General features: G+C 39.1%; 1 protein-coding gene across 3 annotated transcripts in view; it reads left to right on the top strand.

The window, feature by feature from the left end:
- Positions 1 to 5,644, top strand: part of gpc6a (glypican 6a) — a 257,930-nt gene extending 252,286 nt beyond the window's left edge. For all 3 annotated transcript variants that reach the window (XM_074666146.1, XM_074666145.1, XM_074666147.1), the window contains one exon: positions 1,124 to 5,644. In XM_074666146.1, coding sequence (XP_074522247.1) covers positions 1,124 to 1,338 — 215 coding nt within the window. In that variant the 3' untranslated portion in view covers positions 1,339 to 5,644. The remainder of the gene's footprint in view (positions 1 to 1,123) is intronic.
- Positions 5,645 to 14,410: the final 8,766 nt, after the last annotated feature.

Below are 14,410 nucleotides of genomic sequence, written 5' to 3'. Positions count from 1 at the left end.
ACATGAGAGCCCAGTGCTGGAGCAGTGTAAGTTGTTGCATCGATTGATAAGAAAAATGATGCTATGCCACTACACTAGGTATTTCTGGTAGCAATTTATTGTTTGAATATCAACATTTTGCAAAAACTGCTCTGATAATGAGAAGTTTCTGATTGCCTCCAAATTTAAAAGATGTTCTGCCCTGCATTAGTAAGGACAGGTTGTTCAGGCACTCATGAAAACAAGACATTTTTTAGCTGAAGTCAATAGATTTGGCTGGTCAACGAGGGATAATCCATGTAATCTTTTCGCTCACATGTTTGTGGTCAGCCAATAGAATGCTAGGTGGAGTGTGCAAAAGAAATAGATAGATGTGGCTTAATTGCACTGGTATTAAAGACTATGTAGCTTTTATTATATATGTTTTAACTGTATAATCTTGTATCTGTAGAGTTATACAACAAATGAAAAGCAGCATAGAGTAAAGCAGAGAAGAGATCCTACGAGTGAACTCTCTGCAACCCTGTGAACTTCATCAAAACGCCCACATGCTGGCTGTGAAAGCTCTGGACAATCACCAGCTGTGTTCAGACATTTACTCAATCAGATATTACAGGGACGTATATCTAGAGAGTTAGCCTGTTAAAGTTTGTTTAATGTCAAGTTAAACTAACTCTGGCATTTGCATTATCACATACAGCTCCTCTGGGTAAATGCTGGATAAGTTCAGGAGTGCAGTGCATAAGTGAGAAGGGCAATAGATTATAAATCCAACTGCAGCTTCATATTGTGTTAAACCTAGCTCTGTCTGAATAATAGCTGACATATGACACAAAGTTTGCTTAAGGTTATGAGACAGTGGCTAAAAGTACAAACTTTGTATAACTGATATAACTTTTATTTGGGACTGGGTGCTAACAAGCAAAAGTGGTGTGTAGGGATTAGTTAAAAAAAATACATTTTAATTTGTTGCTAGTAACTAAGTCATTTAAAGGTCTACTTTTTGTGTTGTGTTGCAACAAGTGCTAGCTCACAATCTTCAGCTGTAGTCTTTATTTCTTTTGGGGTTGGCTAACTTCACTTTATTTTTCTTTTTGTGGGAGTCACCTCTCAAACTTTGGTTCTGGTGTTTTTGTTTCTCTAGGTGATGAAGGCAGCAGTTCTGGCAGTGGCAGTGGCTGCACTGATGGCTGCACAACAGAGATGGTTTTTGTAGGAACAGAAGCTCCTGTGATTGGAGCTGACAGAAGTGATGAACGAGCGGCAGCAGCTGCAGGAAAGTCACTGTCCTGCGGACCCTCTCCACTGCTGGTGATGTTTGCCCTCACACTCTGGGCAATGCAGACTCAATGGAGATAATACATGGGTGTGGTTTAATCACTGACTTTGATACTGTTGCCTACAGTAAGTCTAACAGCAAGTTGTACTGCTGTTCCCTCACTGGACATGTAGAACCTCCTGGATACCTGGGGGGAACGGCATACGCGTGAGATGATCGGACTGGAAGTGAGTGCAGTGCTGCATCCTGCTCATCCCCCAAAGAATGCTCAGTGCCATCACTGATCCAGCTTTCATGTCTCTGAAAATAACAAAATGTGGTGTTTTATCATTAATCTGAAGTGGGTTTTCAAAGAACATGCTGTAGTGATCTGATTTTTCAGATAAAGGGGAATCTATTTTCCTTCGTATGACAAAGTTGTGAAATGATTTTACCCTATCCGTCTTGTCCCCCTCAGACAGAAGGAGAAAGTTTTACTGTGTGCATGCATGGAAATGATGTTAACTGGAAAAAATGTATTTTTTCTTTAGTTTTTATTTTTATTTTTTTTATGCAGGCTACACAGTTTTGGAATAATCAGCACAGGATTGTACAGCGCTAGCAGTTCACCTGGTTTCCCATCTGGTGGTCTCAGTGTGGCTTCAGGAAGCAGCAGATCTTGCAGCCACTTTATAGTTGCACATTTGATTATCTCTGAGAACGTGCTGATTTACCGCACCGAGAGAACTACTTTGCACAGATTATTTTTGTTGTTGTCATACATTTATAATGCTACCAGATACATTCACCCCATAGAGAGAGAAGATCTATATTTTCAGATCATTTAAATGATTGTATTGTACTTATAACAAGTTGCAGTTTGTATTTAACTGGGAGGGATAACTATTATGTAATCTTACTGGTTTAGTCACTGGTTGCATTTTTTAGTTAAATGCTAAATTTGTTTAAGAAGCTGTTTGATCACCTGTAAAATGAAAAACTAAAGAGCTTCTGCGATGACTCTAAGCCATTATACAAGAAAGCCTGTTAATGTTCAGTTACCCAATTTACTCTCTTAGTTTGGATCTTTAAGATGCTTTTTGTTTCTTTTTTATTTCTCAGAGGACTAAGAGTGAATAAGTGATATTAGATACATGTTTTATATGTTGTCATCCATTTCCTTGGCTCCCATGCATTCATTATTGCTCTGTTTTTTTCTTTTTTTGTTGTTGTGTTTCTGTTATTTGTTTATATTACTACATGTGAGCTTACACAGGAGCCCCTGAAACTTACCAGTCCAAGGACCCACTACAGATCTCGGCCACAGGTAATATTTATGTCTCTGTTTCCCCGCAAGGCATGTATAGAGTCAGCAACACAAAAAAGTGGCAGGATGTCAAGGTTGGAGGGCTCTGACTGTATTTGTAGTACTAAGGTGACTATTCATAACCTCCTTTATTCCATTCCCTGAGGCCTTTGACCTCCTACAGGCTACAGAGGCTCAGGGAGCAAAGAAAGTAACTTGCAGTCCACCAATGTAGCTCAATGGCTGTGATCTTTGGTCACACAGAAAAAAGTCCCAGAGATGTTACATTGTACTCTAGAAACTAACAAATAGAGCACATTTACTGACACAACAGAGGGCAGAAGGGTAGAAGATTCTGTGCTTGGATGAGCTCATAGCACACAGGCACCTGAAATACTTTCTTACAGCATATTCAGAGTCTCTTGCCTCAACAGGGGACTCCCACAAACCCATTGATGTAACAAATTAACATCTGTCACAAGCGTCTCAGAGAGACTGCAGTTTTCATGCAGCGTATTAAAACAAGCAGGGGATGTTTCCACTCCCGCTCAAGAGAGGAGAGGGAGAATAGCTTCAAAGAAAAATAAAAGGTCTTAGGCTAAGGGGCATGAAGTGTACATCTTTAAAATGAGCAAGCTACAATGTAATAACACATGTTGCTCAAGGGTGCATCATGGGTGTCATAGAATTACTCTGCAAGAAAATATGTCCTCAGTTCACAAGACTCAAATATGAGACGCCACATTTGACCTCTGATGCCTTCCTCCCTGCTGAAAGGACTTCAGCAGAAAGTGACTGAACTGCAGCCTCCCACAGAAACTAGCATGATAATAAAATATGTGATGCGTAAACCTTAATTAAAGGTGGCAAATGACCTCAATCAAGCAAAAAACTTAGAGAGGAAAATGCTCAACTCCTCAACACAAGGTCCCTTTCAAAGTCACACTGCTCAGTGTGCAGCGATCTTGAGGGGGAGCTCGTGTTGACGTCAATGTGATTTTATAGTTTGAACTAACAACAGAGGAAAGTTTTTAAAAAATACTGAAATATATCTAAATATTGCAAAGGCATCTTCAAGCTGGCTGGATGAGAAGTTGATGTGTAGATTAGGAGATGCAAGAAAATCATGACCGTAATGCCGCATGTGTTCTGACATATTGTAAAGTTTGGACCTCTTTTGGTGTGACCGTCTACCTTACTGTACTCACCTTCTAATATTTCTACTGCAAAAGTTGTCAGAAGCTAAGCATTTAACGCGAATATAACCACATTTCCAGAATATTGAATAAACTATTCTGGAAATGTGATTAAATTCGCGTTAAATGTGAATGGCAGCTCAACTAGATTTACCACAGTGTTTAAGGAAAACATTGGTGACAAAATGTAAGTATTTTGATGATTCTGAATTTATCTTTTTGGTTCTGCTGCATTTTCAGTCTCTGCAAGGAAAACATTAGGTTATAAAGCAGAGTATTTTTAAAATCTTCTCACTTACTTGTAAAAAAAAAGCACACACAAATATTAGTTCTTGTCTTTTTTGTTAGAGAGCAAACCTGTCAAGCCCTTTCAGTTTCAAAGCCAGGGAAAAAAAGACATACAGTGACACACTTCAGCAAATTCAAATGAGTCACATCTTTATTTTGAAAATTTACTATTGTTTGTGTGCCATCTTCCGCATTATGAAATCTTTACTCTTGCAGAAGAGCCGAGCATCCAAATGCGTTTTCACTGAGGAGAGAACAAGCATCCCATTTTCAGAAAGAGACATGAAAGGTAGCTCTAGAGGAAAGCCTCCATCAGTTACTTCTTATAATGCGCTGAATACTTAATATAACCCTGTTAAACTAGGTTGGGGCCTGTTGTCCAGCTATGACCTGGGTGTTAAGTCCTGGACAATGGATGTCTCCCACATGGAGCCACTGGACTTGTAAGTTAAAATTTATTTATGCTTCATGAAAAAAGTTCTCTCTAGTTTAGTCAGCTCTTTTAACGTTGCTGTCATTTTCTTCCCTTAACTGGATCTGATCGATAAGTTACTCCATCACATCCAGGTTAATGGTGAATGAAATGAAAATACTATAAAATCAGACAGGAGTTATTGCAGTGTGAATAAGGAAATTGAATATATATTTATATACAACAACAGCCCAAGACATCCATATAAATTCAGTTATAAAATATTAAAATCACAGTGGAGGCAGATATTTCTGTGTCAGGGCTTGAAGTGATGTGGAACAATCCCTGCAGTGTTTGATAATAGGGCAGAAAGTTTGTTGTGTTGCCTCAGATCCTGGCATTTACTCAGCTTTAGCCCCACTGCCCTCCTCACTGAGGCTTAACTGCTCTATATTTAAAAGTTTAAAAACTCAGTGAGCATCTGCTGCCATACAAAGGTCCAGTGCACCCCTAAGCGCCTCTACAACATCTGTGATCACAAAAACAGGAGTTCTGGATGAGTGAGGCTAAGGCAGGTCTTTACTGCTACTCCTGAGGTGCAGTTGAGAAAGTGAATTAAGGAAAGACTGTTCCAGAAATAGGTCGAGTTTTTCCTAAGAGCTTGATTCAGTTCAAATAAGAGTCCTCTCTCATTACGACCAGGGGAATGTTTGCCATTTTCCGCTCCCTCGTGTATTCCTCTTTCTGTCTCTTCTGACAAACTCAGACACACTGTCTTACTGTCTGAGCCATTTCACAACTTAACTTAATTTGTCTGTGAACCATTTGTGTTTATTTTTGTCTTGTTCATGTTCCCCAGCATTTTACTAAAAAGAAAAAAAAACAAGTAAAACGGTGGTTGACTGAGGTTTTTTGAAAGAATGTTTAGAACAAAATGTGTTATGCAAGGTCTTCTCCATTTTTGATGTTAATTGTTTGCTGCACTTTTTTGCTAAAACATATGCTGTGAGTGTGGTACTGTTGTGATTTGCAAACAGATAACTAAGGAGCACATTGGGATTTTTGGAGCTTTTGGTGCACGCTGAAGTGTTTTGGGGGAACTGAAGTTGATGGTTGTACAAGCAGACATGCCTTACCATTTTTAAAAGACTAAAATGGATTGCTTATTTGGCTTTTGTTACACATTCTTGTATACAGAAAATAATACAAAGGTAATAATAAACATTTTATTAAAAAAATTTAGAGTTTTTCTGTCTTCACTCCATGTATCATGACAACTGCACTTCCCTGTTGTTTGTTGGGAGGGGGGGTGTTTTCAGTTGTTTTAGTCGGTGTTCTTCACAGCACTTAAAGTTGTATATTGCATTTTTTCATTTTATAATATTGTTTTTTCTGCCTTTGTTTTATGGTGTGCCATTGCTACCCTGATAGCTGCTTAAGATGAGTAACAGCTAAAAAAGATTTCCACATTTACTCAAAGAAGTGTTTTATAAAGACCTTATTTCAGCCTCTGTCAAAAATGCTCAGTTTCAGCTGCTGTCTCTTTAAGGTTCCCAGCTCCACACAACCCCCTTCCCTCTGACTGGCCAGCATTCTAGAGGCCTAACAAGAGCAGAGCTACAGGTAGACCTTGGTGTTTGAGGCCCACCTCTCCAACATGTTATGAACTATGTTTGAGGGGAAATTCCTTTTGTAATGATCTTGTTATTTAAAATGGACCATTTTGAGCAATTTATGTATCAGTTTTAAAAACTGCACCCTTTAAGTATGGTGTTCTAGCATTGTTCTTTATATCCATGATTTAAATGTGGGAAGGAAAATACCTCCTCCTTAAAGTAACCTGAAAAATAACAGTGCATAAAAAAGCATTTTAATCAGAATGCTATAAAAGAGATTTTTGTGTGAGTGATCAGAACTGCTATAAAAGAGATAAAACTTTGCTAAGTTAAAGCTCCGGTAAGGAACTTTTGGTAATCCCTTTGGACAAAGGGAGCTTAACTAATTATGTCATACACTTGTGTAATTGGTTCCTCTTGGCAAAAATTGCATCAGCAATATCATATCATAACAATATCATAGTTCCTGAGTCTGCTGTGGAACATGTGATTCAGATATTAGCTTTAGATTAATCACTTGTTGAGTCTCAGGTAATCACTCAGCCCCTGTAGGTGGTTGCAGACATAAAAAAATAACCACACAGAAATGATCACCCTCACAGAAATGGCTTCTTTAAGGCATAAGGAGACATCAGTTTTAGTTTCAGTCAGTTGAACATCTAGTTAAGAACTCCTCCCTGGTGACATGTACAGTAAATGTATGGGTATGAAGGGTAGGTTGTCTATCACGCAGGCACTTTTCTTTATTAACTCAAAAAAGCACAATCTGAATGAGATTAAAGTAGTAATCATAGCATCGACACAAGCCTCTGTGCTTAAACTTTCATGAAGGTTCTGATTCAGACAGATTTGCATAATCTGAATTAAAACCCTCCGCCCCGCTCGTCTGCGTTGTGTCTGTCTGCTCTTTGTGTCTGCTCTTACCTGATCGACCCAGAGATACACTCTTGAGCAGACACTCTGAACTTTAAGAAGTCTTCCAAAAAAAATCTGTGGAGTTATTTTTGGAGACTTAGTTCAGTAAATGAATAAAAAGAGGCGCTGTAAGACACAGAATTTGTCATCAATGGCAACAAAAATATTTCATTAAATCATTTATAGCACTACATTAACACTTTGACAAATGGGTCACTTTGATCCCTGCATGTGTGCATAAAGACAGATGATAGACATGTCTAATAGTGTAATTGTTTTAACATGCATGTGTCAAAGATTTCGTGGCAGAGTACAGATGCCTCCTGCACAAGGTGAAGACATCCCCTGCACCAAAAATGAAGGTGAGAAAGAAACAGGCAAAAAAAACAAAAAAAAAAACAGGAAGTGTCAAGCTCTGTCAGGCAACGTTGACATTAATGTATTTGCAGCTACCTGTAATCTATCAGACGTCAAACTTGGCTCTGTGTCGTGTTGTCACTCAGAGAAGGCAGCAGAACATCTCGCACAGACAGAAAACACGTCTCTGCAGCTCTCCCAAAACATCCATTTATTCATTCTCACATGACAACAGCAAGGGGGACAAGACGAAACATCTTCACATCTGAAGCAGAATTATTCATTATGACTTTTCCTTCTGTCTGAACTATTATTTATGTGCTTCAATTATGAAAAGACAGTGTGAAAAGGCCAAGTCCTGGAAGAGGAGTTTATGGATCTGAAAGACAGAGCTGAGCTTTTCTATGCGGGATACGCTTTATAATTTGGGATCGCTGCAAGCAAAACCCCCGTGACTATTAGAGGAATTAATTCAGCCTCACTGTAGAGCTGGAGGAATACAGTACGTGTGATGTAACTACAGCAGCAACATCTGATCTGCTGGAACAGTTAGAAAGAATAATTGAAACCATTTTTTTATCTCTGAATGAAGAAAATTTGAATAAATTCCTCAACAGCGGAATAACTCTATGAATCTCAATGATTGTTGTTTTCTGTGGCTGAATACCTCCAGGATTGTTAGAAGCAGGACTTTTGAAGCCAGCAGAAATGATCTGATAAGTGTTTGCAAATGAATTTAAATGAAAGATAATTCATTTATTATTAACTCTTCTAATTTCCTGATTGTTTTTTCCATGTCAAGTGAAAATAAATCAGTTCTGATGCAGTGAAATTAACATAAGAATTAAGCACACTGAGTGTTTTATCCCTCATTCTGGTGATTTTAAAGGAGGTGCTCTCAGACTGAGTCATGTCTCCTCAGAGGGGTGAGGGATTTGCAGGTTCTGTCTCAAACTCTGTTCCTTTGTCGATATGTTTTTACCCACCCCTTAACCTGCATCCAACCTTATCCTGAGCTCCAACCAGTTATCCGTGCAGCGCTTAACCACAACTTCATACACTGTAAGCTTTATATCTTAACATGGAGGCAGGGGAAATGAAAAGCACAGTTCTCACAGGTTAAACAAATTTTCATCATTTTTGAAGGGAGAGCAGACTTTACATGTAACCTGTGGCAGAAAAACAAGCAATTTCATGTTTGTCCTCTAATTTGACCCAACAGCACTTGATTTTTTTAAACATTATTTTATTATTTGGAAACCAACATGTTTTTTTCTTTTCTGAACACAGACAGATCAGATGGATTATATCATAATATTTATGGCTTGATAAAGAAAAAGATGAAACAACAACTGGGCTTTTTGTTTCAAAGAACACCTTTTCTGTTTTTGATTAAGTACATGTAATTTATGAAAAGGCAGCCAGTGTTACTCCCAACCCTGTTAATGCAGTGTATTAACTTAATGAATTTACAGTGTAGCGGACTTTCAAAATCGTATTTATGGTAACTTTCTTGCTCAATATTGGATTTGTTTTGAGAAAAATTGGTTAACAATTTCAATGTTAACCTTATCCCTTGATATATGAACTATAAACATTTACTCCCTAACCCTCATCAGATAATTGTATTTATAGTTACTCTGTTGTCTGTGCTTGTGCAGAATGTGAATTAAAATTACCTTTAAAAGAGGCCTGATACACATATCTTAGTGACGCCATGACATTGTTATAGTTCCTGTTTCCATCCCCAAAGCATCATGCTAACCAGATCTCCAAGGATGGCGAGGAGTGGGAGATGATGAGCAGCTGGTATAAGTAGTCGGATCTGTCCTAGAATTTGTGAAACAGGGGTTACAGAGATTAAGAAATGTTTTTTTTGTTTGTTTTTTTGTTTGTTTGTTTTTTTCTACAGTTATAAGAGAACCATGGTGGTAATGGTAAGATATATCCTGCCATTAGTTGATCATTAGCTTACCTTAGCTAGAAGATACTAACAAAGGCATGGAGAATTATCTTTGAGATCTGGCCTTGAGAAGCACACCATGCTATTTTGACTGCTTATGAAATGTTGGCAGGCAAGCTAACAGGCTGTTAGCTGGCTTTAATGGGACTCACATATAAGGGTGAAATCAGTCATTACATCAAGCTTTAAGCAAACTGTCTGACAGGGCCGAGATGGCCCTGTCAGACAGTTTATAGGCCAGAGCATGTTGAATTCAGCTGTGCTGGTAATTGACTCTTTATAACAAAGAAAAAAAAAAGAGAAAACCATCAATTATAGTCAAATGTTTCATTTTTTTATTGCACTCAAGTAATGTAGGAGTAAAAAAGCTTTACTCAGTGTCACATAGAACAGGAACACTTGTATAATTTAATGTAAGACAAGAGCACTGCAACAAAAGCTTTTAAAAACATGACTGCCTGGAATAGACCAACAAAAAGGCTCTGGAAAAAAAACAGATCTGACAATGAGACTGATGCCTTTTAACTGTCCTTCAAAACTCATAAAACTCAGTGGTGCCTCTGAAAGTAGGGTGGTGACTGTAAATATTAAGGTCTGAGGACATTGTTAATGGATTCTCTGATGACACATTTCATCCACGCACTGATTGTAATTGCTTTTTACATGACAAGTAATAGTGCGAGGGCTTTGGAGACGGCGCAAAATCCCTTGAAAATAGAAACCTATGAAATTAAACCTCGGTTTTCAATTTTCACTCCCACAAGGGTTGAGCAATTAAATGGATTTAACCCAGTGTGGTGCAATAAGACATAAATAAGTTTCAAAGTGAATCTCACGTATCATTATCAGGATTGGGATTCATTAAAAAAAGTTTTCTGTTTGGTTCCCTTTTTCTTTTTTGTGCTTCATTCTCCAACAAATAAAAGGAGCTGCTGGTGTTTTCCCACCCACTCTCTTTGTGTTTACACCTCAGCTCAGAACCACCACATCAGGTTCAATACACCATCACACTGCTTTTGTTCTCATGATATTGATCTGGCCTTGGTCTGCAGTGTTTATTGTTTAGACAGGTTCATTTGCAGCCCGTAACTCAGATTTGACAACTTCAAGTTAAGTTTGGTTATGTGCTGTTGTGTTGGATTAATTGCTGTTAGAGGACACTTTTAGAAAATCTATTTCCTCTTAGCTGTCTCTGAAGTATCCCTCGCCATTACTCTAACCCCTTTCCCAATCATGTTTCTTTTGCAAATACATTTTATTCAGATAAACTCTCCCTCTATCTCCCTCCGTCTGTCTCACTGCTGTCTTTCTCTCCCTGGATTTAGGATAAAGAGTGAATTACACAGCAGAACAGTCCTGGATAGCAGAGACAGAGATTACCCTCCCTGATCTTTCTACAGACAAGAAATAGTTCAGTGCAAAACCCTCCCTGAGGGCTTTGCCACCTCGGCACTGACAGGCTGCGTATTAGCATGCATCAGAGAAGAGAAAGAAAACGGTCTTATCCGTTTTGACCCACCACTTGACTTGAGCAACAGAGGAATCGAGTGAGCCAATGCAGAGGATGTTGGGCCTGTCACCACACTGATCTGCACTTAGAGAAAAAAGAGACACAGGTTCCTGCATGAAAGGGGCACAAGGCTCCAATACCAACAGGTACAGCTTGCTTTTATCCAGCTGACAAGACTCAAGTAAAAAGCTTCAGCTCCAAAAGCAGACGATATTTGTTTCCCCAAGAAAATATTTACAACCAGTGTTCAACTGTTGTACGTTGTACTTTTTTTTTTTTTTTGATAAATTAAGAAATGATTGGAATACAGAACTTCAGAAGTGACTGCAATGACGGTTTTCATTATTATACAGTAGATGCTCATACTATCACTCTGTTTAAGAAATAATAGCCCTCCTGTTAATAATTCAATGTCTACCTTGTATTTCAAAAACAGAAAAAAAATACCCAGGACTTAAATGTTAATTAACAAAGTCACTTGTTGATCTGATGTATTCAGCAAATATTATTGCAAAATAAATAAATGAACAAATGCAGATGCAGATAATTCTTCAAATAAACACTAGAGGCCCATAAATGCATACACAGATTCCCAAACATGTTTACAGATCTATAAATATGCAGGAACATGAATGTAAACAGATCTTTTAATATGAAGACCAAATTGTAAAAGCATGTTTGGTCGCTAACTGCCAAAGTAAAACTGTTTTGACTTTAAAGGCAGAAATTACACATAAGGCAACAGAGACATCCAAGACAGCCTCTAAATAAACTGTTTAAATGTGCCTTTTGCCACAGTTTGTAATGTAGCATCTATAAATATATGCAGCAATCTGTAAATTTGTGACACAATCCACAACTCTATATCGCTAGGGTCTGTGTAGGGTCTAACCTAAACTCACAGGCTCACAAACTAAACTAGGGTGTCGTTTTGTCAAACTAGCTCCTTTCAAGGTTTCTTTACTCTACAGTGTAGCACTGTTCGATGCATGATGATGGCAAAATAATCAGTGCTTGGTATCCCAGACAGCTTTGGACAGCAAATCATTTTGCAGAGGTGTGATGTTTTAAAAAAAAATTTAACAAGAGAAGTTGAGTTTTGGATTCATGACATGTTCAGCCCAGAGAGACTTTGATTCTGTCACTTCAACGCGCTATTAATTGAAAAGTGATTAATCAAAACTAACTGCAGTCCACAAAAAAAAGTATGACTGATTGGAGAAGAACAGGTCTGAATGACTTTCAAAGAGATAGAAATAAAAGGGACTGAGCATTTGAACGCTTCAATATAATGATAGAATAAAGTCACTTGATGAGCCATGATGAGTCAGATTTTTATTTTGAAAAAGGGCTTATTTAAGGCTTACAAGTTCTAAACTCAGCTCAATTAAGCTCAGTCAGAATGATGAATACTCTGGGCTCTAATTTCGTGGCGCAGCGCAGGGGGCACAAGCCTGGCGCACCCCGCGCAGTGTTAATTTTGTGCGGCGCACCGCCATGCGCTGCCAATTTGGTGGACCGTCTGCGCAGAGATAGGTGTGAAGAAGCACCAGGCGGAGGTGTCGCAGATTCATGTTGGCGCAGTGACAATTTTGTCCCTAAAATAGTGCAGAAAGTGCGCTGAAAGCTCGCCGCCGTTTGTCATAATGGAAAGTTAACCTGACGGCAGCTGGAAGTTTGATGCACATCTTACAATTAAACAATAAACAGCCTTAACATCTGATACTGAGTATATATCTGGTTCTCTCATTTCATTTAATTCAAAGAAAAGAGGTAGAGAAAAGACGAAGTAAAAAGAGACAAAATAAATGTTTGTCACTCAGGATTTACCCGTGATTTCCCATATTTCTCTGTTTTAGTCTTTATTTTTAACATGATCTAAAAAGATGGAGTACATTATTGTGAGGAGGATGAGGCGGAGACACCAGGAGAGTATACAGTGTATCACCAAAGGCTCTGCTTGGCGATGACAAACCAGGAGTACAGGTGGATCAAAAGTATTCTGAATGGATAAGCCAGCTGTGTTACTGTCTCTTCATTTTGTACTCCTATTAATGACAAAGGAACAGATTACATCTGTCCTGGGAGCTGGCCCACACGGGGATGTGCTTTGTGTCCTCCGATGCGCCCCGCTGTCCATTCTCCTGCTGCAGGGACAGCGGCTCTGACCGTCTCCACTACCGGGTCTTTCCAGCACACTTTCCGCAGTAGTGGGGATCAGTCAGACCAATCAGACGCTGCGCCTCAGCCGCAGCGCATTTAAAGGCGAGGAGAGACGCTCATTTGATTGGTGAAAACAGCGCTCGGTTGTGTTAAACCCACTCATGGCTTTCCTCCTCCCTCTCTGCCATTAGCGTGGAGGAAGGCGTGGATGCACGCCTCTCTGCGCCTCTCTGCGCCTCTCTTGGCACTGCAGGAAACTTGCAAAGTGCGCCGGTCACACCCTGTCCGCACGCCAAAGGCCGGCACAGGGCAGGTGCGTCTGCGCTTGCACCTGGTCTACGAAATTAGAGCCCTCTAACTTAATACAAAGTTACTATTCTGATAAGTTATTCTAAGTTATTCATGGGGTCTGTTTGGTTAAGTCTGATGTTAAAGTAATTCAATCAGCAAGAAAAAGGCAGGATCTAACTGAATGTTGTTCCTGTAAAAAAATGTAGACTACAATTTAAATCCTGTTCTTTTAAAGGAGGCTGTCTGGACAAATGACACTGTAAAATGTAAAAAATGTATTCATGATGTGAAACTGTCTATTGGGATCAGATTCCTTAAACTTCATTGTTACTGGATAAATTTGCCTTAGCACCATGGAGAAGAAGCATTCAGTCAGTCTTTGTACCCCGCTTATTTTCAGGTCTTCTTAATGTTCTGACTAATATTTGTACTCTTCTGTCACTTTCTCCATGTGTGCACTGATCTTTTTATGAGTACGCTGTGCTTATTTGCACCTTTACTAAAATGTTCCTGTTAAAATCATCCTTGCAGACAAAAACACCGCATCCTTGCCACAGCCTGTCACACAGTCATTGCTTATCATGTTTGCTTTTGTATGCAGCGCTATCGTCACATTCTAACTGTCAGCCAAAACCATGAACTACAGACTATCTCAGGAGTATAAGCTGCTGCTTCACTGACTGATTAAGAAGCATGAATAATGGATCTGCATGTGTCAGAAATGGAAGTGGCAGCAGGTTAGGCCTGAATGCAGAAAGGGGATGTGTCGGGCCTCAATCAGCAAGGGCTGTTGGGCGGCACACCCAGCTTACGCCCAAAAGCCAGGGGGGTGAGTGAGATTGGAGAGATGGTTTATCTGTGCAGCAGAGGAGGAATATCTGTAAGATATTTCAGCATGACTTATATGATGTGAAAATGTGAAATTACACAGATTTACTTGTCTGGCAAATGGGTCAGTGGACACTGAGATGGGGTTAGCAGTGGCAGCCATGCTTGTGGGATTCTGATAAGTAGGTCAGAGGAAAAATTGAACTCTTCCAGCAAACTATAATTAAAAAGTGAAGATAGCAATGTCTTGGCTGTTATTTGGATAAAATCAATATTAGAATTAGTGCTTAGATGATTAGAGGATTTGAAGAAAACTAACGTGCAGCTA

Source organism: Halichoeres trimaculatus, unplaced genomic scaffold, assembly GCF_033239565.1.
Source record: "Halichoeres trimaculatus isolate MK-OKI-2021-1 unplaced genomic scaffold, fHalTri1.1 fHalTri1_scaffold_3, whole genome shotgun sequence".
NCBI lineage: Eukaryota > Metazoa > Chordata > Actinopteri > Labriformes > Labridae > Halichoeres > Halichoeres trimaculatus.
Note: the sequence above shows the minus strand (reverse complement) of the source record. Positions and strands in the feature narration are given on the sequence as shown.